Source organism: Aspergillus novofumigatus (genome assembly GCF_002847465.1).
Source record: "Aspergillus novofumigatus IBT 16806 chromosome Unknown P174scaffold_4, whole genome shotgun sequence".
In the NCBI taxonomy this organism is placed as follows: domain Eukaryota; kingdom Fungi; phylum Ascomycota; class Eurotiomycetes; order Eurotiales; family Aspergillaceae; genus Aspergillus; species Aspergillus novofumigatus.
This window is the reverse complement of record NW_020194277.1, coordinates 3,465,146-3,487,171: the sequence shown is the minus strand read 5'-3', so window position 1 is coordinate 3,487,171 and position 22,026 is coordinate 3,465,146. Positions and strand designations below refer to the sequence as shown.

General features: G+C 49.8%; 8 protein-coding genes and 2 non-coding genes across 10 annotated transcripts; 2 read left to right on the top strand and 8 right to left on the bottom strand.

The window, feature by feature from the left end:
• Nucleotides 1-90: 90 nt before the first annotated feature.
• On the bottom strand, nucleotides 91-2,697 carry P174DRAFT_460766 (glycogenin; the record flags this gene model as incomplete). The annotated part of the gene is made up of 6 exons (XM_024829924.1): nucleotides 91-174; nucleotides 242-899; nucleotides 952-1,649; nucleotides 1,717-2,304; nucleotides 2,406-2,567; nucleotides 2,665-2,697. 6 exons carry the CDS (start codon nucleotides 2,695-2,697, stop codon nucleotides 91-93), a joined length of 2,223 nt encoding a protein of 740 aa, XP_024683313.1.
• A 1,096-nt stretch (nucleotides 2,698-3,793) lies between these two features.
• P174DRAFT_442037 (putative alpha/beta fold family hydrolase) lies at nucleotides 3,794-5,784 on the bottom strand. Its single transcript, XM_024827488.1, has 4 exons — nucleotides 5,430-5,784; nucleotides 5,242-5,359; nucleotides 4,888-5,194; nucleotides 3,794-4,810 (listed from the first exon to the last, which is right to left on the bottom strand). The coding sequence occupies exons 1-4, from the start codon at nucleotides 5,575-5,577 to the stop codon at nucleotides 3,998-4,000; spliced, it is 1,386 nt and encodes a 461-aa protein (XP_024683312.1). The 5' UTR covers nucleotides 5,578-5,784; the 3' UTR covers nucleotides 3,794-3,997.
• Nucleotides 5,785-6,096: 312 nt separating this feature from the next.
• Nucleotides 6,097-8,516, bottom strand: P174DRAFT_407597 (putative capsule-associated protein CAP1). The gene is made up of 2 exons (XM_024824141.1): nucleotides 6,516-8,516; nucleotides 6,097-6,460 (listed from the first exon to the last, which is right to left on the bottom strand). Exons 1-2 carry the CDS (start codon nucleotides 8,285-8,287, stop codon nucleotides 6,409-6,411), a joined length of 1,824 nt encoding a protein of 607 aa, XP_024683311.1. The 5' UTR covers nucleotides 8,288-8,516; the 3' UTR covers nucleotides 6,097-6,408.
• A 183-nt stretch (nucleotides 8,517-8,699) lies between these two features.
• On the bottom strand, nucleotides 8,700-10,532 carry P174DRAFT_512827 (ferric reductase-like transmembrane domain-containing protein). The gene is made up of 3 exons (XM_024831911.1): nucleotides 9,962-10,532; nucleotides 9,264-9,807; nucleotides 8,700-9,090 (listed from the first exon to the last, which is right to left on the bottom strand). The coding sequence occupies exons 1-3, from the start codon at nucleotides 10,263-10,265 to the stop codon at nucleotides 8,904-8,906; spliced, it is 1,035 nt and encodes a 344-aa protein (XP_024683310.1). The 5' UTR covers nucleotides 10,266-10,532; the 3' UTR covers nucleotides 8,700-8,903.
• P174DRAFT_t90 lies at nucleotides 10,457-10,537 on the bottom strand. The gene has a single exon. It is a non-coding gene; the product is annotated as a tRNA-Ser (tRNA).
• Nucleotides 10,538-11,101: 564 nt separating this feature from the next.
• On the top strand, nucleotides 11,102-11,182 carry P174DRAFT_t95. Its single transcript has one exon. It is a non-coding gene; the product is annotated as a tRNA-Ser (tRNA).
• A 136-nt stretch (nucleotides 11,183-11,318) lies between these two features.
• P174DRAFT_442034 (protein phosphatase 2A structural subunit TPD3) lies at nucleotides 11,319-14,225 on the bottom strand. The gene is made up of 9 exons (XM_024827487.1): nucleotides 13,754-14,225; nucleotides 13,576-13,681; nucleotides 13,364-13,515; nucleotides 12,821-13,312; nucleotides 12,645-12,759; nucleotides 12,448-12,592; nucleotides 12,289-12,389; nucleotides 11,902-12,239; nucleotides 11,319-11,850 (listed from the first exon to the last, which is right to left on the bottom strand). The coding sequence occupies exons 1-9, from the start codon at nucleotides 13,814-13,816 to the stop codon at nucleotides 11,512-11,514; spliced, it is 1,851 nt and encodes a 616-aa protein (XP_024683309.1). The 5' UTR covers nucleotides 13,817-14,225; the 3' UTR covers nucleotides 11,319-11,511.
• A 311-nt stretch (nucleotides 14,226-14,536) lies between these two features.
• P174DRAFT_451566 (phenylalanine--tRNA ligase subunit beta) lies at nucleotides 14,537-17,181 on the top strand. Its single transcript, XM_024829014.1, has 9 exons — nucleotides 14,537-14,757; nucleotides 14,818-14,858; nucleotides 14,926-14,945; nucleotides 15,002-15,078; nucleotides 15,141-15,270; nucleotides 15,334-15,600; nucleotides 15,656-15,897; nucleotides 15,953-16,761; nucleotides 16,819-17,181. Exons 1-9 carry the CDS (start codon nucleotides 14,705-14,707, stop codon nucleotides 16,980-16,982), a joined length of 1,803 nt encoding a protein of 600 aa, XP_024683308.1. The 5' UTR covers nucleotides 14,537-14,704; the 3' UTR covers nucleotides 16,983-17,181.
• Nucleotides 17,182-17,374: 193 nt separating this feature from the next.
• P174DRAFT_442030 (40S ribosomal protein uS3) lies at nucleotides 17,375-18,822 on the bottom strand. The gene is made up of 3 exons (XM_024827486.1): nucleotides 18,592-18,822; nucleotides 18,102-18,415; nucleotides 17,375-17,961 (listed from the first exon to the last, which is right to left on the bottom strand). The coding sequence occupies exons 1-3, from the start codon at nucleotides 18,743-18,745 to the stop codon at nucleotides 17,629-17,631; spliced, it is 801 nt and encodes a 266-aa protein (XP_024683307.1). The 5' UTR covers nucleotides 18,746-18,822; the 3' UTR covers nucleotides 17,375-17,628.
• A 332-nt stretch (nucleotides 18,823-19,154) lies between these two features.
• On the bottom strand, nucleotides 19,155-21,874 carry P174DRAFT_407582 (phosphatidylinositol-3-phosphatase YMR1). Its single transcript, XM_024824140.1, has 3 exons — nucleotides 21,641-21,874; nucleotides 21,071-21,559; nucleotides 19,155-21,012 (listed from the first exon to the last, which is right to left on the bottom strand). The coding sequence occupies exons 1-3, from the start codon at nucleotides 21,662-21,664 to the stop codon at nucleotides 19,258-19,260; spliced, it is 2,268 nt and encodes a 755-aa protein (XP_024683306.1). The 5' UTR covers nucleotides 21,665-21,874; the 3' UTR covers nucleotides 19,155-19,257.
• Nucleotides 21,875-22,026: the final 152 nt, after the last annotated feature.

The following is a 22,026-nucleotide window of genomic DNA, read 5'->3' as shown; positions in this document are numbered from 1 at the left end:
GAAAAAAACGCCAGCGGTAGAATTCAAACAGATCATTGCACTGATATCATACGACAAAAAAGCAGAGGAAGGGGGAATGCGGGACGTATATCAGACACGCCTAAGTAATAAATCGGCGTTCTCCAAAACTTCGGACTGGCGCCGGCAAAGCTCTTCGAGGCGTGCCAACGGATTCTGTAAACTTCCAGTATAAGTATGTCGCTCGAAGGAGGTGCAAAAACGCATCAACCGTGAGACCCACCCAGTCCTCCTGTTTTGGTACGCCTTCAGCGATAGGCAACTGTTCAGTAGTAGTTTCGTCCCCCGAGGCTTGCGCGAAGGATCGCCTGATGGGCGCTGGTGTCACGGGAAGGCTGGGGCGTTCTACCTCCGTGGGGAAATCCGTGACTCGCATGCCCATGGGTCCATGATCGGTTGTTCGCCAGCTGGAGGGCTCGGTTCCCGGGCTGGGACCCCCGGAGATCACTTGCACTTTGGCTTTTCTGCCATTTTGAACGGATTGGATGTACTTGTTTATCTCTGGCACTTCGTCCCATGCATTTGAACGGGAATATGTCTCCCATGTAGCGGTGGATGGCTCTTCAGCTATCCATGAGGTCCTTGGCCCTATGGAGGATCTGTGTTCTTCTCTGGTGGATGCCGATGCTGACTCCGTAGAGACTGTACTCGGCTGGTCCTCCAGAAAAACGCGCGTGGGCTTGGGTGCACGAGTTTCCCAAGGGAATATTTGCTTAATTTTTTCGGGCTCCGGTTTTGTCTCGGGGACCTGGTACCACATGTTTTTTGGAGCCTCGGGATAAGATGCCGGTGGTTGAAAGAGTTGTTGATCATCCGACATGGTATAAGTCCTTTCAGCCAATGCAAACCCTTCCGGCTTGCTGTTCAAAGGAGGCGGTTCCCTACAAAGACTGAGTGAGAATGGTCATTTCGGCGAATCAAGATGGAACTTACCGAACTGCATCCCATTCGGCCTTGGGTGCTTCAAAAGTTTCGACCTCGACTGGGGGAGCGGACGGTGCCGGAGGTTGCTTTTGGTCCTCAACGACAGGCTCTGGCTCTAGATGTGCGTGATAGACCTCATTCGTAGCCGAAGGTTCCGACGGAGGGGGTGGAGCGCTGGTAGCCTGGCGAGTAGGCTGTTCGCTCTGTATCGTAAACGCTGGTTGGCTAGAATGCGGGAGCACATAGGCAGATACGTATTCTTCTCCTCGAACATACTGTGGAACAGCACTTCTGACCGGTGCTGCTTCACTCTGAATCGGATGGTGTTCCTCTGGTACTGCTTGCGCGTGATCCACGTGCGACACCTCCAGCCCATGAGGAGTACTGCCCTGGTCATAGAAGACTTCCTCGTGAGGAACCTGTTCGACCTGGGCGTGGCTATGACTACGTCCTGTATGTGGTTGTAGTGATGGCGATCCAGATTTGAATGAAGTTTCATAATGCGTTCCTGGCGCTTGCTCAGAAGAGCTAGCCATGTGTTGATCATGCTGTATTTCTAGGACTTGCCCATAGGAACCAGCCATAGGTCGGTCTCCAGGGGGATGTAAAATCTGCGAGCGAGAAGGTTGTGGTACAGTCTCTTGCGGGTAGGTAGTTATGGCACCCTCTACCGTGGCAAACCTACTCGGCAGGGAGTGGACGGGCACCTGAAACGTAGTGAGCAATCAAGGTAGATGAGGGGAATGCATCATGGTAGAGAAGGTCAAAACACACCATTACAACAGGGCGATAATGCCTATCGTAAATAGCCCACCACCTCCCCAGCAACTGATTATATGGTGATTCCACGGGTAACACTTGTCTAGGCAAGTTCCAGGGCTTCTGAGCTCCAATGAAGTGAATCAGGCTAATGGTGCTCTGGAAATGCTTATAGGCAGGGATGTACTGGTAGTTGGCGCTGGGAGTGCAGTTATACGTGAAGCTCAGCCTATGCCAATTCCGAAAATGCATGTTCAGCAGTCCCTGGTCCGCGCCGTCAAAGCTAATGCCCCTCTCAGCGAGCGCCTTAAGCGCATAGTAATCCTGCAAGTTGGGTCGCAGGACCATGACACCGCTATTGAAAATATCCGGCCAACCAACATCAGGCGCGGCCGCGAAATCCTCCCCCAATGACAAGAGTTCATCCGGAGCCCTTACAGCCACGACATCACAGTCAATGTATACTATCTTTTTGTATTGCGTCTGTCGCCACAGTTCAATCTTGGTGAATGTTGCGATCAGATCCGGACGATCCATCAGCCATAGATTCGCCGGGGTGAGATTGGTTGCTGTTTGTACAGGTATGATCTCGTCGTATACCGTCTAAGAAGACCTGGTCAGCGGCATAGCTATGATGAAATACCCTTGACTTTTCGAACACAGGGGCACGTCTGAAGTAACGGAGTAAAGTAGTCGGGCCATACCTGGAGCTCCTTGATAGTAGCATACTGCAAGGTGTCAGGTGTGTAGAGAGCAACGAGCTTGGCCTTCGTGCCATTGTCCCGCAAGGAATGGGCGAGAACCACAGCACCTAGAGGGACTAGCTTAGTAAAGATCAATTTGACGGTGTTCAATAAATCAATTGTCTACCAGGCAAATAATTATCGCTCAATAGGAGCTAAAATTGGATTAACAGTGCTCTCGACGTCGTTGGCTGCCCAGGGAAAACGATTCAATACATACCGTGCAATAAACTGAGCTTCCATCAGGTACCATCTCGACGGTACCTGATCCCGCTCGAACTCCGTAGAGATTGGGAAGGGAGAAACAGGATGAGACGTCAAGTAAAGATTATGAAAGGAGGATAGAGACAGAAATGCCAGCACGAAGGAGGAAAAGTGAAAGACGAAACAGTCGACAGGTAATAGCGATCAAGACGGGATCTCCTCTCGTCCCCTCTTGGTCAAGGGTAACGTCAAAGCAAACCAGCCAGCCCCGCCCGCCAGCATAAGCAGCGACACGAGTAAGTGGATCAGGGCGACAGCTTCCACAAGAGCTGCATCGCGTCCAAAGAGGTTACAGACACACCATTCGAACGATCACTCAGCAGGGAAATTTAGAAGACTGGGCAGTTGAGAGAAACAGTGGCAGCGTAAGAACAAGTAACCAGGAGTATCTATCTAATCTCATGAGGTAGCTGCTCCAAGACTGCTGGGGCGGGTAAGTGGATAAAACATGGTCACGGATACTAAGAAACCAAAAACAAAAGCCAATTCCGTTAACAATATCTCCGGAACAATGACGATTTGGGCGATCCGGGTGTTCAATGGTCCTAAGTACCGTGCTTGATCCTTCAAGGTATTATCTACTGACCAGTAACTATCTGTCTACTTCGTACTCCCAACACAGGACCTACTCCTCCAAGACAGCTCTGCCCGGATTGGGCTAACCTGGACCGTTCCTGGCTTGCTTAAGTGGGGTCAACGACAGGTAACTTCTTCTTATCAAGGTGCCTTCAGACTTTCTAGTAAGTAGTATCATCAATCCCTGCCTTTAGGCCGTGCCCTCGTGCCACCATCAGCGCTTTGATCCCCAATGAGATTCATACTAATAATCGTTGAGGTTGGTAAAGGGGTTGTTGTTCTCAACTGGCTGGTGAAACAAACCAGACTGGCATATGGCAAAATCAATTGATATGACCCTTGCATTCATCTTTTGAGAGGGGAAAGTTCCCTTCTTTATGTTTAGTCCCATATCCGAGCAAGCTACAGACGAGGAGAAATGTCGACCTTAGTTACTCCGCACACAGTGCCCACCGGCATAAAGACAGAATGCAGTGGATGATGGTAATGATTGGTGGATGAAATATTGATGCGTAGTCTTACATTTGGATGTCTCGCTTTCTAGGTGACACTTTGCAGATACGTCAACTCCTGGCATTGTCCATGCAAACTCAACCAGCAAGTCTGCGATCGAACAATGCAAAAGACAAAAAAAATATCAATGGAAGGATAGAAGACAATAAGGAAGGGAGGTCAACTCCCACGAGTTACCACATCCGTCTCAACGCACGTTCTTACTTGCGAACAGTCATGACGGCTTCAGGGTAACAAGCCTGAACAACAGCACCAATGTCCTCCCGTTCTCCCTTCACAGCCCATTCCACGGTCTTCTCGATGGCCACACGGCTCTCGCGCTCCAATGGCGTGAAGTGACGAGAGCGTGGAAGCATGACGACCTCGCTCTTGTAAACAAGGTAGTCTGAGATGCCATCAAGGCAAATCTGAGGGTCGAGAGCAACATCTGCCTTACCCCAGAGGATCGTGGAGCTTGCTTTCAACGCTCCTGTAGGTCCGTCATCGAACAAACCAACTCCACTACCAATGCGCCGCAGCTCATTCCCTCCCGCAATGCTATGCAGGTCGGCGATTGTTTGGACCGATTTGCACCAGCGGCCCAATGCCGCCCCATCTCGGTAGTAGCCAACCATGTGCTGAAAGTTAGAGAGCGCACGTTCCTCCTTCACCGAAACTGGATACTCGTCGCCTGCGGCAGTCCGTGTCTTGCATTCTTCAGTCGACGGACCCATAGTGCTCGCCATACATTCTGCGGCATCCCGAGCGGTGAAGTCGACATCACCATGGGAGGTCTGGTGAACCGCCTTTAGGAAGGAAAAGTTGCCCCCGCTGCCGAAGTATTTAACAAAGCCCATTGGCAATTGCATCACGAAGATATAGCCCGAGCGCTTCAATTGCCGGAACACTGGCCACAGGGACCTGACAGCTTTGATGAGAGTCGAGCGCGACCGGATTGGTGAGCGGATTGAAGTCTTGAACATTTTCAATGAGGAGGATAGAAGGCGACGAATGTTCGCTGCAGCCAGACCGGGCTGGAAATGAGAAATTGGTTAGTGAAGCTCAAATACCCATGCACTAACCTACACCCATTGTGAGTTGTGATACGTACCACCGGCCCATTGGTGACGACAAACCGGTCAGCCAACTGAGGAGCTTCAGCTGCAAGCCGCGTGGAGATAACGCAACCCCAGTCATGCCCTACGATAATCGTCCGTCGCTGGTTGTTTCCAGTCTCCGTATCTATCCCGTACTTGGCTCTAATGGCAATGATAAACTCCGTCAAGCTCTCCAAGACGTTTGTCGCCGAATATTTGTCCAGACTATCGCTTCCTCCGTAGCCCGGTAAGTCGACGACGACCAGTGTAGCCGCAGATTGAAGAGAACTGGAGCTCACTATGTATCGCCACACGGCCCAACTATCAGGAAAGCCATGGATGAAGATCGCCAGTGGTTTCTGAGAGACCGTCGAGTTCTTGGGGAATCATTGCAAAGGTAGTGGAATTTGAATCCGTTTCGCAGGGTGAGGATGTGATGAGAAAGACCGAAGCATTCCTTCGAGAGATCCCAGAAGCGGTCGCGGGCTATTCCATTGCAACAGAAATTGGGTCAGTCCTACCGCGATCAAAATGCCTGCAATGTGAGCCTACTCACCTAACTGCAACTCCAAGTTCTCCTTCTCAGAGGGACGTTTGAAGAAAAGTCCAAGTTTCATAGCCTGAAGTCCGTACAGGATAAGAGTTAAAAGCCCATAAGCAAAAACCACAGCAGATTTGAAACTTTTAGCAAGACGGCCAGCCATGTTGCTAGCAGTCTGGCAGATGACCTGCTCTCCGCTCAAGGAATGAGAATGACGTTAACAGCAAAGAAAGGAGTTGTGATTTCAGAAGGAACGTAACAAGGCAGTGACTTTGCTCATAGGGAAAATTCTAATGGTAAGCTTCAGTGCAATAACACATTAAAATCGAAGGTAAAAAAAAAAAAGAGACGGAATGCACTGGCTTCGGGCGAAAAATAAGCTTAAGCAGTGGATGGAGCTGAGGGGAAGCTGTCTAGCACTATATAAATGATGCGTCATAACGCATGTGATTATGATTTCTTGCCTGATACATAAGGCAACACATTTATACAACACAACTCACTTTTCAACCTGAGCTTATAGCTAGTACCATGATAGTAATTACAAGATGCCATATTTGAGAAGAGCGTATATGATGAGCTACTTATATTGAACATATGTTCGTCTAAAAAAGCCGAGTTCTCACAATCAAAACGCAGAGAACCTCTCCACGTAGGCGAGGGAGAAGCCTTGATTCTCCTGGGAAAAGAGCGGTCCATTGGTAGATACAATTGCTACAAAGACTGCTGCAAAGCTACATATACAAGCAGGGACCTGTTGCAGCAACAGGACCGTCAAGTCTAGACGTCTCCATCATAGACGACTATCAAACAAGGCAAAAGAAACACAAAGTACAAGCAAACGCCAGCAGCCTCTGAAATGCAGCCAGATATGTGAGATATCACTCCGCAAATGGGTATTGGTACAGAGCAAGTGCAAGATTCAGGAAGCAAAACCATAACACCAGAATTTTGAGGAGAAGAGGAGCAGACTTATAACCAACTCCGCAGCAGATCAAAGGAAGAATCCCAGATTCTCCCGGTTATCGTCTACTAAACGTCCGTACCTGTCAAGGCGCAATGTTAGCCAGTCACGGATTGCAACCGAGAGGAGAAGCTTACTCTAATAACAGTCTGAAGAACCACACTTCCAAGTCGTCATTTCGTAATGCTTTGAGGGCCCAATCCCGGCCTTTTCCCGCAATCTTTGCCGCCGTGTTTTTGCCTTCATCTTCGGTGACAAAGTACCGCATCGTCTCAACGTACTCGTCGCCCGCCAGACTCAGAGGAACGTAGTGTACCCAGGGTTTGATCCACTCGTCGTGCCATTCACGAAAAATAGCCACCTTGCAAACTAGACTGTTGCTGTGCAGAAAGGCATAATATCGGCCACTGAATGCGTTCCCGTCGATATCGACCAAATACTTGTAAGCCCATGCATCCTGCAGACCAACCGCATCCACGACCTCAAAGAATTCCTTCTGAGCATTACAGTCATTGGGGTCACATTGTCCGATGAACGTGAATTTGACGTCGAACAGATCACGATAATCTGCGCGACTGACTTCCTTGGTTTGCCACTGGCCGTCCGTGGCCTTAGCAAGAACTCTGACATTGTCCAGACTATTGATGTTGCCGACAAAAATTTGACGGTGCTGCCGCCGCCAGCCACCAGCTCGAGAGAAACCTCCGGTTGTGGAACCCCTCCAGAACATCTTTTCTTGCTTCTTATCCCAAGGGTAATCATTTTTCTCCGCGTAGGGGACCATGTTAGCCCAGTACCAGGGACTTGGGTAGAGTATATCTTGAAAGCTGGAGATTTTGCTCTGCGAGAAAATTGGAAATAGATCGTGAACCACGTCAAAAGCATTCGGGCGATCAAAGAAGCCGTAGGTTTTCCTCAGTGACGGAGTATTGCAGATATCGGAAAAGGCAGTGGTATTGTAGATAAAACCCGGGTCTCCACGTTTGTAGGCTCCGATATTATCTGGCGCATCCTCGTTCAGGGATCGGGCGGGGCTATCCACCGGACAGGAAGCTCGAGAGTCGGTCCATGTGGGCTGATGTGCATACCGGTTGAAACGTGTCGTACGCGCTTCATCAATCCGATCACCCTTGTTCAAATCTTCAGGCCGAGGCGACCATGCGTTTTTCGGCGATTGGTTCTGGAAGGATTTCGGAAGCACACTGTCCTTCGCAATACTGACCATCCTGCGCAGATCATCGCTCGGTATGACGACTCGAGGCTCATCGTGGGTGTTGAAAACGAGGTCCATGTCTGGCAGAAACTCCACAAAATCACTCATCATCCCAACAGTAGCATCTCGCTGCCATTTGAGTCCGTCACCACCTCCTTCAACCAGAGTGACCTTTCCCTTTCTGATGACCACTCCAATCACGGCATTGTCATATCCCAGCGCCTCGCGCGCACGTTCACGAATCACCTTTGGTTCGATCGCCCAAAAAGGGAGCAAGGAGTGGTAAATCGTGTCGTATTCATCGATTAATTGGACGCCCCTCGACTGTGCGAACTGAAACCATTTATCGAAATGCGGCGGAGGGTGCATATGATATCGACGACGGTATTCATTGACGGCGTCGGCCAGAGTCTTGGACTGCCGCGAATGCAGCTGTTCGAAACCCTGCTCTGCATTTCCAACTAGAGTGGCGATTGGGTGTCGATCTGTGGGGAAGGGAGTTGTCGCGGGATTTTCTGGCTCATGTTTCTGTTGCTGTGCATTGCTAGAAATATGTCCTGACGGAGGGTGTGGAATAGCTGGAGGAGACTGATTTAGAGGTAAGTCGGAATCATGGTGGCTTCTTCTCAGAAAGACAATCGAGAAGCCTGCGAGGACGACGACACCCAATAAGAACACAATTCTCTGAAGTCGCATACTGCCATCGAGAGGGGCTATCTAGCTATTTATGCGAAAAGAGTGCCGAGGGGGGCATTGAGACAATTCCGGTGGTCACAGGAATGTTTGTTGTTTATGTCATGTAAGGGTTGTGCGAGTGTGAAAAGGAGAAGCAGTAAGGATAAGAGCGAGGACGATCAAAGAATATGGATCTAACTCTGTTAGACGACAAGCAATCAAGTAATTTGATTGTTCGATGCGAAATTCATGGAAACAGTGGGACCAAAACTCTCCTCAAAACACCCCAAAGTTCTCCGTCATCCGTATTTAATTAAAGCTAGCTAGATACGTAATCTCGTCCAACCACACAACATGCTAATTGCACCAGTGCACCGGCTAAGAACTTTAATGTTCTGCAAGGCCTCTTAGGGGGCATTCCAGACCATTCAAGCGCCGACCAGAGTTTGATGTGCCAAGGATCGAATGGTGCAGGTGCTCAAACTTGGAAGGCTGGCTCAAAGGAATGAACTACTATTAGCACCCTAAGAGGACATGTTCGTTCCTCCAGTGGCCGTTGCTAATTTCCGTGCATTCATTTCTCATGCTTGAGAATAATCTGAATAGGGACTCTGCAAGTGATTTCCGAATGAGAATATCAGGAACCACGTTTATCGTGATTGGCGGAAACCTTTGCCCGCGTACTATACCCTTTAGGTGCCATAAAGTGCCTTAACTTTACATCAGTACTAGGTACGGAGTAGATAGTACGAAAGTTTGCAGTGGTCCTGGTGATCGGATCTTTTTCATTGCAGAAATCAGTACCGATTCTATTAGGAGCGATTCTGCAAGTCCCATGGTTAGAAGAGTGACATTCGGATGTGACAGTGAAAATGCGAATTATATATCATATTTCATATTCAGCCTTTCGGCCGGGTTCTTCCTGGCAAAGGAAGGTGCCAACCAGGGTAGGAACCGACTCGAGATAGTGACGTAGTGCTTCTTATCCTGTGAAAACATCCAACAGCAAGCTATATTAAGTGCAAAAGCCCCCAGTGTCTGGAGAACATATGTTTGCGCCTGGGCAACATGGCAATACGCTGCAACACACAAAGCTGCGACCAGCAGAACATGCGCAATATAAAACACTCGTCGTCTCATGTGTATCGATGCTGTTTTCATGGCCCACAGTCCACTGGTCGATCCCAGGGGCCGTGCAAGGACAAGGATGAAGATCGTGATGACAATTCCGCACAATCCCCACTGGACATCCAAATCGCGTATACGTTTGGCCAGCAAGGAGCTGAAATCCGGGTGAGGTGATTGCCCGAAGAATGACAAGTACAGAGTGGCATGCGCGATCAATAAAGGTGAGAGGACTACTCGGCCAAAGAGACGGTGGAAACGCGTCAAGGCGGATTGCGGGATGGCTGTAAAGATCGACACGACGGACGGTGATGTCGGCCTGGATACGGATATATACCAGATCGGAGACATCAACACCTGGAACGGCAGCTGCGAGACCGCAACATGGCCCAGCGCTTTGGTTAGGTGGAGATAATCTGACAGAAAAGCTGTCATTTAGCTTTCATATATCTTGAATCAAGCAGTACAGTGTCCAAGTATCAAGTATCGGCTCTGTCAATCGCCGTGGGATATTTTTGGTGGTGCATAAAGGGACGGCCAGACAACACACCAAGAAAAGAATGTACATACCATCACCACTCCTCCACATAGAGAGTCCCAAAAGCCAACCAAGCCAGGTCAAACAGACAACATATTGTCCTCGAGTCTCCGACCAGCCGCGAAAAGGGGCGGATTCCCACCATGATTTGCGTGCTCGCCGAGGATCACTTGCATACTGCGCGTGCGAAACAGAGCTCTTATAGCATCTGAATGCGACCAAGGTAATGACAACAGAAAGTTGAGCGTAGTATCCCCGAAGATCAAGAAGCTCACGGCGATGCTGCTGCTCGGCTGGGGAAACAAGCGCAAAGTGCCAGGGCCACTGCAGTGACATACCGGCTGTATGGTTGTTGGACAGTTATGATGGTAGGATCCTGACTAGACACGAGTGCGGAGGAGGCACGGAAATATCAGCACAAACTCATTTACACGCTGGTAAGTTTGACAGGCATATTGAAGAAGCTAACTAGTATTCTATATAAGCCGGGCATAAGGTGTAGAGTAGAGAATGGGGGAAAAAATAACCGTCAGCGATAGGACTCGAACCTATGCGGCCGAAGCCAAGTGATTTCTAATCACTCCCCTTAACCACTCGGGCACACTGACCGGGGTTGAAGAAAATGCCAATTTCGTACTCTCATCAGCTTATTGATATCAAACACCACAGTGGATGAGCCCAGAGCTTACTCTGCACTACCTACTGTGCTGAAGGCAGATGGCTGGGCTTTAGACGCAAACATTTGCAAGATATTATAGACGCCAAGGCAGTATCTCTACAGTATACTGAGCCCGAATACAGACGCGGCCAATGGCAGGAATATGTTGATGCAGTTGACAAAGAGAACAGTTACATTCTGAGAAGTTTTCGCATTGGTATGCTAGGCATGAGTGAGAAAATCGCAGTACAGATAAAGCCAAGGGCGGTAAGGGGATTGTTTCGATTACTCCAATGGATACTTCGGAATAAAGGTGAGGTCTAATGTTGAATGTGCCTAAATCAAAATTCTGTCATGCTAGACAGAGTACTAGCTGTTGTAAACATGTCTGAGTTCTCCCATATTATCCGTCCCCTGGCATTCTTGGACTTAAGACATGAATGCCATTGGTAGTCACGAGACTTCTATGTTTCTGGGTCACAGAATATATTAAATGTCCAATACAATAACTCCAGTCAGTGTGCCCGAGTGGTTAAGGGGAGTGATTAGAAATCACTTGGCTTCGGCCGCATAGGTTCGAGTCCTATCGCTGACGTTTCTTTTTTCCCACGTTTCCTCTTCTTTTTTTACCCTTCCACTTAAATCTGATGCCAATGTATGGATTCTGCCCAAGTTTCAGATACGGGATATTGCTGGTTTCGCATGATGGAACAAAGTCTACTTCATGAACGCCATGGGATTATTTCATTCAGTGAGTCAGTTGGCCTGACCATTTCTCTAAGTGGACAAGATTCTCAAGTTTCAAACTCGGCCCCAACAGAAGCGCAAGTCCTATATTTACTCCCGCTACCCTATTGAAAGGCTCCGTTCGGACGTGGGTATGAAGTGGTGCATGCATCAAGTAGCATAATCAAACAACTAGGCCTAGGGTGAAGTCTGCATGGCCTCCTCGTGGCCGCCCGCGGCAGTCGTAGCAAAGTACCGGACATCGACATCTTCATCCTGCTGCAACTTCTCTAGACTGGGGAGGATTCTCTGCTGGATAAGCTCCTGACTCCGAGGTGACGGGGTCGCTGGTTTCCCAGCTTTCTCGAGCTCGGATAGCGTCCCTTCGGCGGGAAGGCGACGTAGTGTGTCGATCAATACAGCGTAGGATTTGGCGACATTGAAGCGGATATTGGGAATTTCATCCGTTACGAGTCTGTCTAGAATAGGAAGGATTGAGTTTTCGATAATGTCCAGCGAGACAACGGGCGCAAGAGTCTAACATAGTCAGTAATCGCCCAGCACTCGGAAACGCCCAGAGAAACTCACAGAGATAGCAAAGCACGTGGTCATTCTGTATAGATAGTTAGGGTGTTGTCCCATGGCCATAACCTTCGGGATGATAGAGCCCTGAGCCCATTCGACTCCGAAGACTTCTGTAAGCTTTCTCAAATTCTGAGTGGCAGCTTCTCTGATGGAGAAGACTGTGTCACCGAGCCAGCCCATGCACAAGTCGCTGAGCTGTTCGTCGAAAAATTTGACACCCAGCTGACTAGCGAGAAGAGGGATGTACTCGATGATAGCAAGGCGAACTCTCCATTGTTTGTCTTCAGCTAACTGGACAATAGCAGGGAGAAGCGACTGCGAAAGGAGGTCGATGCCGATGACTGAAACGGTTAGATATAACTGATGACAAAGTTGTGCCTTGAATCTTACCTTTGTTGACCAATTCCAGCTTGGAAATGATATGCAGGCGGACATCGGGGAATTCATCTTTGAGCATCTGAAGGAACATCGGGAGCAGATGAGCAATCGTCCTAATCGCATATCGTCAGCATTCATGTCAAAGCAAACTTAGAACAGTATCACTCTGACTCTTCTTTCCCGAGGATCGGGGCGAGTCCGCTAATTTGAGTACCCAATGCCGCTCGCACATGCTGAGATGGATCCGAGACAAGATCCTCCACGCTCGTCATAATCTCGTTAAGCAAGGTTTCCCGGTCAATCAAGTTGCAAAAACCTATTCGCCATCAAGTTAGCCATGTCCTAGTTTGCATAAAAGCATTCCATACCTGGAATCTGGCCCGCAATAGCAGTACGAACTTCAGCCTCTGTGTCCTTCAGAAGCTTAACAAATGAGGGCACCATGTCGCGAGTAACAACCTCTTCGTGCACAGCTTTAGCGATCTGTCGTGGAATATTAGCACAGCCTAAACAGAATAACCAAAGCCGCACCAGGGACAAATACCTTCTCGTATCGATCAGCAACCATGTATCTCACTCTCCAGCTCTTATCCTCGAAAAGATTGCGCAGGGAGGTCAACAGAACACCATGACTGGGTTGTTGCTCCTTGGGGATTTCCTCGGCGATAGAGATGAGAATGTCCACAGTCAACAAGCGCACGCTGTCTTGATCGTCACTGGCCAAGTATTGGAACAAGGGTATTATTTCTTCAATGATCACTTGTGTCTGCATTTCCTTGACAAACTTGGCAAGGTTATTTGCCGCCTGTCGTCGCACCATCGGCGTCTCGTCATGTACAAGCCCTCCGAAATATTGGCGGAGACTTTGCTGCAGTGGCGGTTGTGATTTCCTGTAGGGAACGCAATAGAGACCCGTAGCTGAGACTTTCGATGTGAACCAGTCGGCTTTCGAGAGGCGAATAACCATGGGGATGAAGTATTCTTCGATCTGCTTCTCGGACAATTCCTCCCCGATCTTGTTGAGCGACTCGACGGCCTAACTTTCTGTCAGCAGAAGAAACGACACATCCAATCCGCTGATTTTTACCTTCTCCCGCACCAATGGCTCTTCAATGGCTGCCAAATTCTCCAGGGGAGAAAGGAGGACATGACCAAATTCCGGACCGCCAACATATTCCACGAAACTGCCCAGCTCATCGCTCAGAGCGGTTAGGACTTCGTCTTCGTCCTCGACAGAGTCTGCGGAAACCGTAAATTAGATCCAAATGCTTGTCATGCCCAAATTTTGGTCGAACTAACCATCGAGGAAAGGAATAAGTTCGTCCCGAGTTCTCTCCGGTCCTAACGCCAATGCAATGGTAGAAAGACGGCGTATAGCGTTGATGCGAAGAGTAACCTCATCATGCTAAAGGAGATGGCGCACGCGACTATCAGTATGTGTTGAAAAGAGATGACGTGGGTGAAAGAGCAACTGTACCTTCAGTTCATCAATGAGAACGGCAATGGGGTAGAGCTCATCATTTTCTCCCTGACCCTCCATCGCGGGAAATTCTGTATGCTTTTCAATGTACTATTGAAAGGGTGAAAAAAGGCTAACGAGGCAGGGATGCGGGCAGGTTCAAGGCCTCAGCAGGAATTGGAATTATGTTGGTAGATCAATCCGGTATGAGGCGAACTGAACAGGGGCTCCGGGAAGTTATTTTGTGGTCGACACAGAAAAGCTGTCGAGAACAGGATGAAATGATCAAGCACCTGCTCTTATATTGATATTAGTCGCTGTTGATAGCAGAGTTCTAGTGGTATAGGAAGGGATAATGATTAGAAACCCCGGAGCGAGGTTTCGTGGGGTTTGGGCCGCCGCAGGACACTTGACTTGAGTAGCAGAATTACCTGGACAATTGGATTGAACTCAGCGACACAGCAATTCGTTGCCAAACAGTAATGGAAGAATTAAAAATCCCTAACGTGAGAAATAGAATAGCCTCGAGTGAGTCTGTACAGGCTGGTATCAGGACGGCTACTATTCTTATTAAGGCGAGCTTCGACGGTCGCTGGTTGCTCACCTGAACCTGAGGCACTAGTACTAGTTCTAGCTGCTCCTGTGGCTGGTGGGGGTAAAAACAACCAAGGCAGAGCCTGAGGCCCTAAGGAATCAGGAGGGGTGAAATCGTGGCGGTGCAGTCCTCTGTGGCTTGATTGGCGGAGGGTCAAGCCCCAACAGAGACAAAAGTGCCATGGACTTCTATGACTGCGATTATCTGCCCGACACTGGAAAACAGACAGAGCATCTGCGGAGTTACCATCGCTGCCAATCTGCGTTGAATAGCTCGGACATTCATTCTCACTCCATACAGTTCGTTGGTAGGACTCAATCGTTGTCTGATTGCGGCATTCCTTCTTTACAGTTGCTAAGAACAAGCCCCTCATCATGCCCACCATCTCGGTCGATAAGGCCGCGCTCTTTAAAGAGCTTGGTCGGGAGTATGTTTTTCTCTTGCGTTCAATGTCCTCAACCATTATGTGACTAATCATATCATCAAGATATACGACGGAGGAGTTCGATGAGCTGTGCTTCGAATTCGGTACGTTTTGACTCATTGATTCCTCACCTTTTTTTGCGGAGTTTCTCGCTGACGGCTTTTCCTGTAGGCATTGAGCTCGATGAAGATGTAATGCACCCTCGAACACCTTGAGAAACGCGCTTGAACATTGCTAAGAAAAATAGACCACAAATTCGGACAGACCCATCGTCGATGGCAAGCAGGAACCACCCCAGCTGAAGATCGAAATCCCCGCCAACCGGTACGCATACTTTTCGGCAAACGTTGAACACTCCAATCGTATATACTGAGTCTTCTCTACAGTTATGATCTGCTATGTTTCGAAGGTATCCAGCTCATGCTCAACATCTTCCTGGGCCGGAAGCCTCTTCCCAATTACCGATTGGTTGAGCCCGCCAATGGACAGCTGGAGAAAATCATTGTCAAGGAAGATGTAAGTGGGCTTGGTTGGGAATTCAGTGTCGCGTCAATATGGACTAAACGAATCTTCAACTAGACCATGAAAGTAAGGCCGTTGGTTTCCGGTGCTATTCTTCGCAACATCAAATTCGACAAAGCCCGCTATGAATCCTTCATTGCTCTGCAAGACAAACTCCACCAGAACCTTGCCAGACAGAGAACTCTTGTGTCGATCGGTACCCATGACCTGGACACTATCCAGGGCCCCTTCACCTACGAGGCACTGCCACCAAAGGACATCAAGTTTGTGCCTTTGAACCAGGCGAAAGAACTGAACGGCGAGGAATTAATGTCCTTCTACGAGGTATGGAACTGACCGGCCATGGCTCATCGCAATTAATACTTATCACTATAAACAGAAAGACAAGCATTTGGGCAAATATCTCCACATCATCCGCGACTCCCCCGTTTACCCCGTCATCTACGACTCCAGGAGGACTGTCTGTTCCCTGCCGCCAATCATCAACGGTGACCGTTCAAAGATTACTTTAGATACCAAGAATGTCTTGATCGAGGTTACGGCTCTTGACAAGACGAAGCTCGACATCGTCACCAAGATCATGGTCACGATGTTCTCCCAATATACCTCCGAGCCCTTCACGTACGTATTGGTCTACTTCGCCTTGTACGCCTGATACTAACTCATTCTTGCGCAGTGTTGAGCCTGTCCAGATTGTCTCCGAACACAATAACGAGACCAGGGTCGAGCCCGACATTGCACCTCGTACCACTCAGGCCGAGGTCTCTTACATCAACCAGTGCTGCGGACTGGAGCTTTCTCCCGAGGAAATTTGCAAGCTCTTGACCAAGATGGCCTACCAAGCAAGGCCGTCTGCATCTTCGCCCGATCTCATTGACGTGGATGTTCCCCCCACCCGCGCGGACGTGCTTCACCAGGCAGATATCATGGAGGATGTTGCCATTGCGTACGGTTTCAACTCGCTCCCTCGGTCCTTCCCCAGCAAGTCGGGTACAATTGCTCAGCCTCTACCCATCAATAAGCTCTCCGATATTGTCAGAATGGAAGCTGCAATGGCAGGCTGGACAGAGGTCTTGCCCCTCATCTTGTGTTCTCACGACGAGAACTTCGCCTGGCTCAACCGCAAGGATGACGGCAACACCGCCGTGAAACTGGCAAACCCTAAGACCGTAGAGTTCCAAGTTGTCCGCACAAGCCTGCTTCCTGGCCTCCTCAAGACCATTCGTGAGAACAAGCATCACGCAGTACCCATCAAGATCTTCGAATGCAGCGATGTCGCCTTCAAAGATCTGGCCTTGGAACGTAAAAGCCGTAACGAGAGACACTTCGCTGCAGCTTGGTACGGCAAGACGAGCGGTTTCGAAGTTGTGCACGGCTTGCTCGACCGCATCATGGCCATGCTCAAGAGCGCCTTCATCACAGGTGAGGAGGGTCTCGAGAACTCAGCCGTCGGCGACTCGCATTACTGGATTGAAGAGCTCGACGGTAAGTCCTATATGCTTTTTCGCTACGTGTATGTATCGAGTACTAACTCGGTCTTAGAACCCACTTACTTCCCGGGCCACGCGGCGTCCATCCACCTTCGTATTGCTACCAAGGATCACGTCATAGGTGCCTTCGGTATCTTACACCCTACGGTCTTGGAGAAGTACGAGCTGAAATACCCCGTGAGTACGCTGGAGATCAACATTGAGGCTTTCTTGTAAGGGATTGTCAAGGCAGATGGGGAAGTGATTTTACCAAAAATATAGATATACTCCCTGAAAATATCCTTTGACACAAAGCAGATAGAGCACTAGAGTCACGACGTACCTTGAATATGACTTAGAAAAGGCCTACTTTCTTGGATTATCTGGTCTGCTAGAGTGGAGATCATACACATTCTTGGCAAGTTCCAGAACAAATGCCGGAGTCTGGCTTTACGGCGAGTGCATATTTTCTTACATGGGAGAGGTTTACGAGGGACTGCTGCTATTGCAGCAGTGTTATACGACAGATACGCATGTAGGGAAGTCTAAGTGAAAGACCACCCGCTTAACGAGTCGACATAGCGCATCCCGTAGTACCCGTACAAGTAGAGTTGCAAAGTGAACAGCTTCCCCGTTCCGCAATCTCATTTCATTTCAAGCATCACTTTTGGTATCCTACCTAGGTCTTTCACTAGGGATCTAGGAGAGAGCTGTAAGCCCAAGAGAGATTCTCCGGGCAGCTGCGAACAATATTGTCGGAAGGGGAGACAACTGAAGTTCATGTAGTGTTCTTTATTGCGTGAGGTTGGAAGTAGGTAGGTAGGTAGGACGACAGGAACGAAGAAAAGAAGAGCACGGCCTATTTTAGAGAAAAGAAACCAGATTACTCCTGGGCGTAAGCCTCCGCACCGGCACCCTCCTGGCCTTCAGCGGCCTGCTGCTCAGCAAGTCGCTGCTGCTCGGCGAGCTGCTGAGCGGCGAGAGCCTTGGCACCGTAGTCCTGGCTCATGGGCTGCAGGATGGGCTGCTCCTCCTTGGGCTCGATGATGGTGACGGAGTCAGGGAGGGTCTTCTGAGGACCGGCCTTGCCCTCGGGGTCGGAGCCGCGCATGATCTTGACCTTGATACCAAGAACACCCTGGCGGAGAAGGACGTGACGGGTGGCGCTGTCAATGAACTCTTTGGCGGGCTGACCGGAGTGGATCATGAAACCGTCCTGTATGGAGAGGATAGAGTCAGTCACAAGGTTCCTGTATCGTTGCTTGCACATCCTATATCCCGAAAACCCTTCATTTCATTTTCCTTCATAGTTCCTCTTTCATTTGAGCAAATTCCACCAAAGTACTATTGACGTACCGTAAACTTCATGGACTTGGCACGGGCAGCACGCAGCTTTCCGGAAACGACAACCTCACAACCCTTGGCACCGCTCTCCATGATGAATCTCAGGACACCGTAGCAGGCTCTGCGGACGGCCAGACCGTTGAGGAGCTTGTAGCGGAGGGACTCGCACTGAGCGACGGCGGACAGACCGCGGTTCTGGACCTTGGCGGCATAGAGGGAGACGGAGTTCTCGGGGAACTTGAAGCGCTTCTGGATGAGGGAGGTGAGCTCGCGGATGCGGCGACCCTGCTCACCGAGAACCTCCTGAGTGTGGGTGGCACGGATGACTGCGCAAAAAAAAAGAGCATCCGTTAGCATCATGACACTATTCCCCGTGTAATTCCTCGCGACAAATTGTGTTCCTCCGATTGCATCCCCAATTTCGTGGTTTCCCCAATTTTCTGGCCTCCTTCAAATCCCCAATAACCTAACGGAAAAAATACTTATGATCGGGCGAACGTACTGATGTCGGTGACGGTGGGAGTGACACGGACTTCAACACCAGAGTAGCCCTCCTCAGCCAGCTCGCGCTGGAAGAACTCGTTCAACTCGGCATAGAAGACACCGTCGGCGACGAACTTGCGGCGCTTCGAAATAGCTCCCTGGACAGCGGCCATGATTGCGTTTCTGCTGGTTGGTTTCTAGGTTGTCGAAGAAACGGCCGTAGCGGTGCACCAAAGTTGGGAAGTCGTTCGAGGGCGAAGTGGTCGGCAGTCGTCAGACCAGATTTGAGAGATTCCGCGTTAGTGGGGATTTTCTGGGAATAGGGCTTGTCCTTCCTTTCTGGGATAGGGCTCAACCCTCGCTTGCACTCCGCCGACCCCTTTCCCTAATAGGAATAGTCCAAACAGCTAGCTTTCAGAGCTTAATCCTGTTCAGGCTCTCAGGCATCAACTGGCTGGCCGTCTACCAAGTCCCCTTCTAACAGCTTCTTTCAAGCTAATATCGAGGTAGCTACCCGCCAGCAGCCTTCGCAGTCTTCAACCCTTGCCGTAGGAATATTCGTCATGCTCTAGGCCGAGCTTAGGCCGATCCTTTGTTGTAACCATTGCATAACATAACATACATCAAATCGTGAACTGCAATCAAGTGCTATGTGCTTTATCACCGTTCATTGTCTGCTTCATTCCTATTGCATTTCAAGCTCCATCTGAGTCAGATTTTTCGGCTCCTGAGAGTTGTCCTTTCCCTTTGAGAAACTAAGATTTGAGATTCCTGAGGCCACTGCTGCCATTCCGGTCGGGGCAGCGTTGCCGGTTACATTGCCAGGAGCTCCGCTTCCGACAGCATGATGGGCTGTCTCAATACCCGTCAAGACCGGCGTTGACTCAGAGGCGGGACTACCACGACGGGCAGAGGGAGTGACGCTGGCCGAGCGGACTCCGTTCATCTCCGCATCTGTCCGACCAAATGCTTCGCTCCACCATCTGACTTCATTGATACGCGGGAAGATCAGGCGTTCCTTGCCGCGCTTATGATCATCTATTTGAGGATCATACTTGGGATTGACAAATTGCTCTCTCCGGGCAAGAAAGTAATCCCACACGCTCCGAGTGCGCTCCTTCGCCTTCATCTCCACCCGCTCCTTTTCACTATTGAAAAGGAAAGTACCATATTGGCATGAGTAGAGATGGTAGAGCAGCCGCCTGAGAAACCGCTCGTTGAATTCGAATCGTGTCGGATATTGGTATAACAATTGGTAGGTCGCATCCAGGAACTGATGAAAGACCGGACTTGTTTCCTTCACCTTGGTTACCTCCTTTTCGGAGACAACACTTCTGGGGGCGGAACCTGGCTTTCGGGGACTGTCAGAGTCACAATTTTGCATCTCCCCTTCCGAATCCGGGAGAGAGTCGCGGCTCGTGTTGTCTCTGTTAAAGAATCCTTTTGCGCTGAGGAAAGCATTCTCTATGGCTTTGCTTGCACCACCGCTCTCTCCGAATCCACGACCGGAATCACCCCCAATTCTTTCGTTTTCAATCTGGAACCACTTTTCGCTGCTCAAAGGACCCGTTCTGTGTCGGAACATGTGACCAAAGGAAAGCCAATCCTTCTCCACGAGTACCATAAACCCTTCCATCGTCCTAAAGTAAGGATCAAGACATATCTGACTCAGAGCGCTCAACTGGCCCGTGCGATCCCAACCATCCGAGCAGTGAATGAGCACATGCGAGTGCTGTAGGCCGACTTGACGAGCTATCAACCCGGCGCCATCCAGAATGCCAGCAATATGTTTCAGCCATCCGCTTCGCGCCAGTTGATCCCTATTAGGTCCTAATGGCGTGACATCTGAGTCTTTAAGAGCATCAACAACCTTGTTGAGCGAGTCCCGCATGACGTGAATGTTGTCAATGCCGAGGTAGGCCTTCGTAGCAAACTTGTAATTGTCCATATTCTCTGATCCCAGACCAACGGCTTGCATAGCAAATGCATTGACTGTCGGCCGTGCATCAACAATTAGATTATGCTGCTGAGCACCATAAATCTGAGGTCTTTCCTCTGGATCCCCACGGAACGACTCCAGCATTTCGTCTTCCAATTCCTCGGAGTTTGTCAAATCAGTCAGCATCTGGCTTGATGAAACGTCACCTTGCGTCGAGTTCGGTGAATCATGTTCCATATGTGGTGGAGTGAAATTGGCCAGTGGCCTGTCTGTACGGGATGTTGAGAATATTGCTGCCAATAGCTTCTCATCCTGGATGCTTCGGTTCTGCCGTACACCTACTAGAGGCTGAGAGCTTCTCGTGATCGAGCAGTTGTTGATGGGATGGCGATACGTCAGGACAGGTACTCGTGCTCTCGACCGATAACGAGCTGCGTAGTTGAGTGTATTGTCTGAAATGGACGACGGCACCGGCAGAAGAGCGGGGTATGTCGGTGAGAACTGAGACATCCTAAGTCAATACAGCGATCATGAAGCTGCTCAGGAGGGAGAGGTTTACCCCGTAGTCCGTATTTATCTCAGAAATCCGCCAGCCATTGTCGTTGCCATCGCAGCCCACGCCCTGCCTAGCCCACTCTTTGCGTGCATCGTACAACTCCCAACCGTTGAATTCCCGCTCCGGCGGCGGCGGCTGATAAGTGAAGGCATAGAGTTTGTCGATCCGGCCGACTTTGCATGTCCAGAGTTTTATGCTCTCATATACATCGCGAGCTTTACTCTCACTGGCGAAGTAGAAACAAATGAACGTAAAGTCTCGACAGCGCAAGCGAATCGACGACAGCTGGCGGGATGCGGCGGGAGTTGGGCGGCATGTACAAAATGAGATGATAGGGTATGTTATCCACAGCTCCCTCGGTCGAACAGGCGTGCCCTGAGCTTGCGCAGTCTCGGCTCCTTGGGGTATGTGGGAGAAGATAATATGGTGAGGGGTGAGGTGTAGCGTGCCGACGACCTGTTCACCACGACGCGCCAAGGTCACATCTTCAACCTGAGAGTCGAGGGAAGGAGGAGTACAGTCAGATCCATACGTCTTGTCTCAACTCGGATTGTATGTAGTCATGGATCAAACCTTAGCGATCCGTGTTCTCTCCATGCCTATGCTATTTCCGTGTCCGCATAATCTTCATGGTTGGGTATGACAGACAAGCTGGCTCTATTTCAGGACGGTCGGAGGACTGCGATGAGTCGATTATTACTCCTATTCTGTGATAGCACAGCGAGTCAAGGTCAAAGGCAGAATAGCGATGTCATTGAAAAAATTGCAGATTTTCGGAAAAGTCTCGAGGTGGAGAGCTCTCCAACCACAAGAAGTTGAAGCCCGATTCGGTCAGATGCGGAGCCCCTCGCTAGCTACGTCAAATGTCCACCGACCGCTCAAGGCCGGTAGGTAGTTGTCTGCCCTACGGGGCATTAAAGTGAGTTTGATATGATCGGACAGTCGGTGATTACCATATT

Coding starts and splice junctions, on each gene's coding strand:
- P174DRAFT_442037 (XM_024827488.1), bottom strand. CDS start 5,577: ATGGCTGGCCGTCTTGCTAAAAGTTTCAAATCTGCTGTGGTTTTTGCT. Junction 5,195..5,241: donor GATTCCCCAAGAACTCGACG/GTCTCTCAGAAA, acceptor CTTTCCTGATAG/TTGGGCCGTGTGGCGATACA. Junction 4,811..4,887: donor TCGTCACCAATGGGCCGGTG/GTACGTATCACA, acceptor TCTCATTTCCAG/CCCGGTCTGGCTGCAGCGAA.
- P174DRAFT_407597 (XM_024824141.1), bottom strand. CDS start 8,287: ATGCGACTTCAGAGAATTGTGTTCTTATTGGGTGTCGTCGTCCTCGCA. Junction 6,461..6,515: donor TTCTTCAGACTGTTATTAGA/GTAAGCTTCTCC, acceptor GCGCCTTGACAG/GTACGGACGTTTAGTAGACG.
- P174DRAFT_512827 (XM_024831911.1), bottom strand. CDS start 10,265: ATGTCACTGCAGTGGCCCTGGCACTTTGCGCTTGTTTCCCCAGCCGAG. Junction 9,808..9,961: donor TATGTGGAGGAGTGGTGATG/GTATGTACATTC, acceptor CTTTTCTGTCAG/ATTATCTCCACCTAACCAAA. Junction 9,091..9,263: donor AATATAGCTTGCTGTTGGAT/GTTTTCACAGGA, acceptor TGGGACTTGCAG/AATCGCTCCTAATAGAATCG.
- P174DRAFT_442034 (XM_024827487.1), bottom strand. CDS start 13,816: ATGGAGGGTCAGGGAGAAAATGATGAGCTCTACCCCATTGCCGTTCTC. Junction 13,516..13,575: donor ACTTATTCCTTTCCTCGATG/GTTAGTTCGACC, acceptor CGGTTTCCGCAG/ACTCTGTCGAGGACGAAGAC. Junction 12,240..12,288: donor GCTGGAATTGGTCAACAAAG/GTAAGATTCAAG, acceptor TAACCGTTTCAG/TCATCGGCATCGACCTCCTT.
- P174DRAFT_451566 (XM_024829014.1), top strand. CDS start 14,705: ATGCCCACCATCTCGGTCGATAAGGCCGCGCTCTTTAAAGAGCTTGGT. Junction 14,859..14,925: donor TGAGCTGTGCTTCGAATTCG/GTACGTTTTGAC, acceptor CTTTTCCTGTAG/GCATTGAGCTCGATGAAGAT. Junction 15,079..15,140: donor ATCGAAATCCCCGCCAACCG/GTACGCATACTT, acceptor TCTTCTCTACAG/TTATGATCTGCTATGTTTCG.
- P174DRAFT_442030 (XM_024827486.1), bottom strand. CDS start 18,745: ATGGCCGCTGTCCAGGGAGCTATTTCGAAGCGCCGCAAGTTCGTCGCC. Junction 18,416..18,591: donor TCCCACCGTCACCGACATCA/GTACGTTCGCCC, acceptor TTTTTTGCGCAG/TCATCCGTGCCACCCACACT. Junction 17,962..18,101: donor CCAAGTCCATGAAGTTTACG/GTACGTCAATAG, acceptor CTCTCCATACAG/GACGGTTTCATGATCCACTC.
- P174DRAFT_407582 (XM_024824140.1), bottom strand. CDS start 21,664: ATGGAGAGAACACGGATCGCTAAG. Junction 21,560..21,640: donor AGAGAACACGGATCGCTAAG/GTTTGATCCATG, acceptor CTCGACTCTCAG/GTTGAAGATGTGACCTTGGC. Junction 21,013..21,070: donor AGATAAATACGGACTACGGG/GTAAACCTCTCC, acceptor AGGATGTCTCAG/TTCTCACCGACATACCCCGC.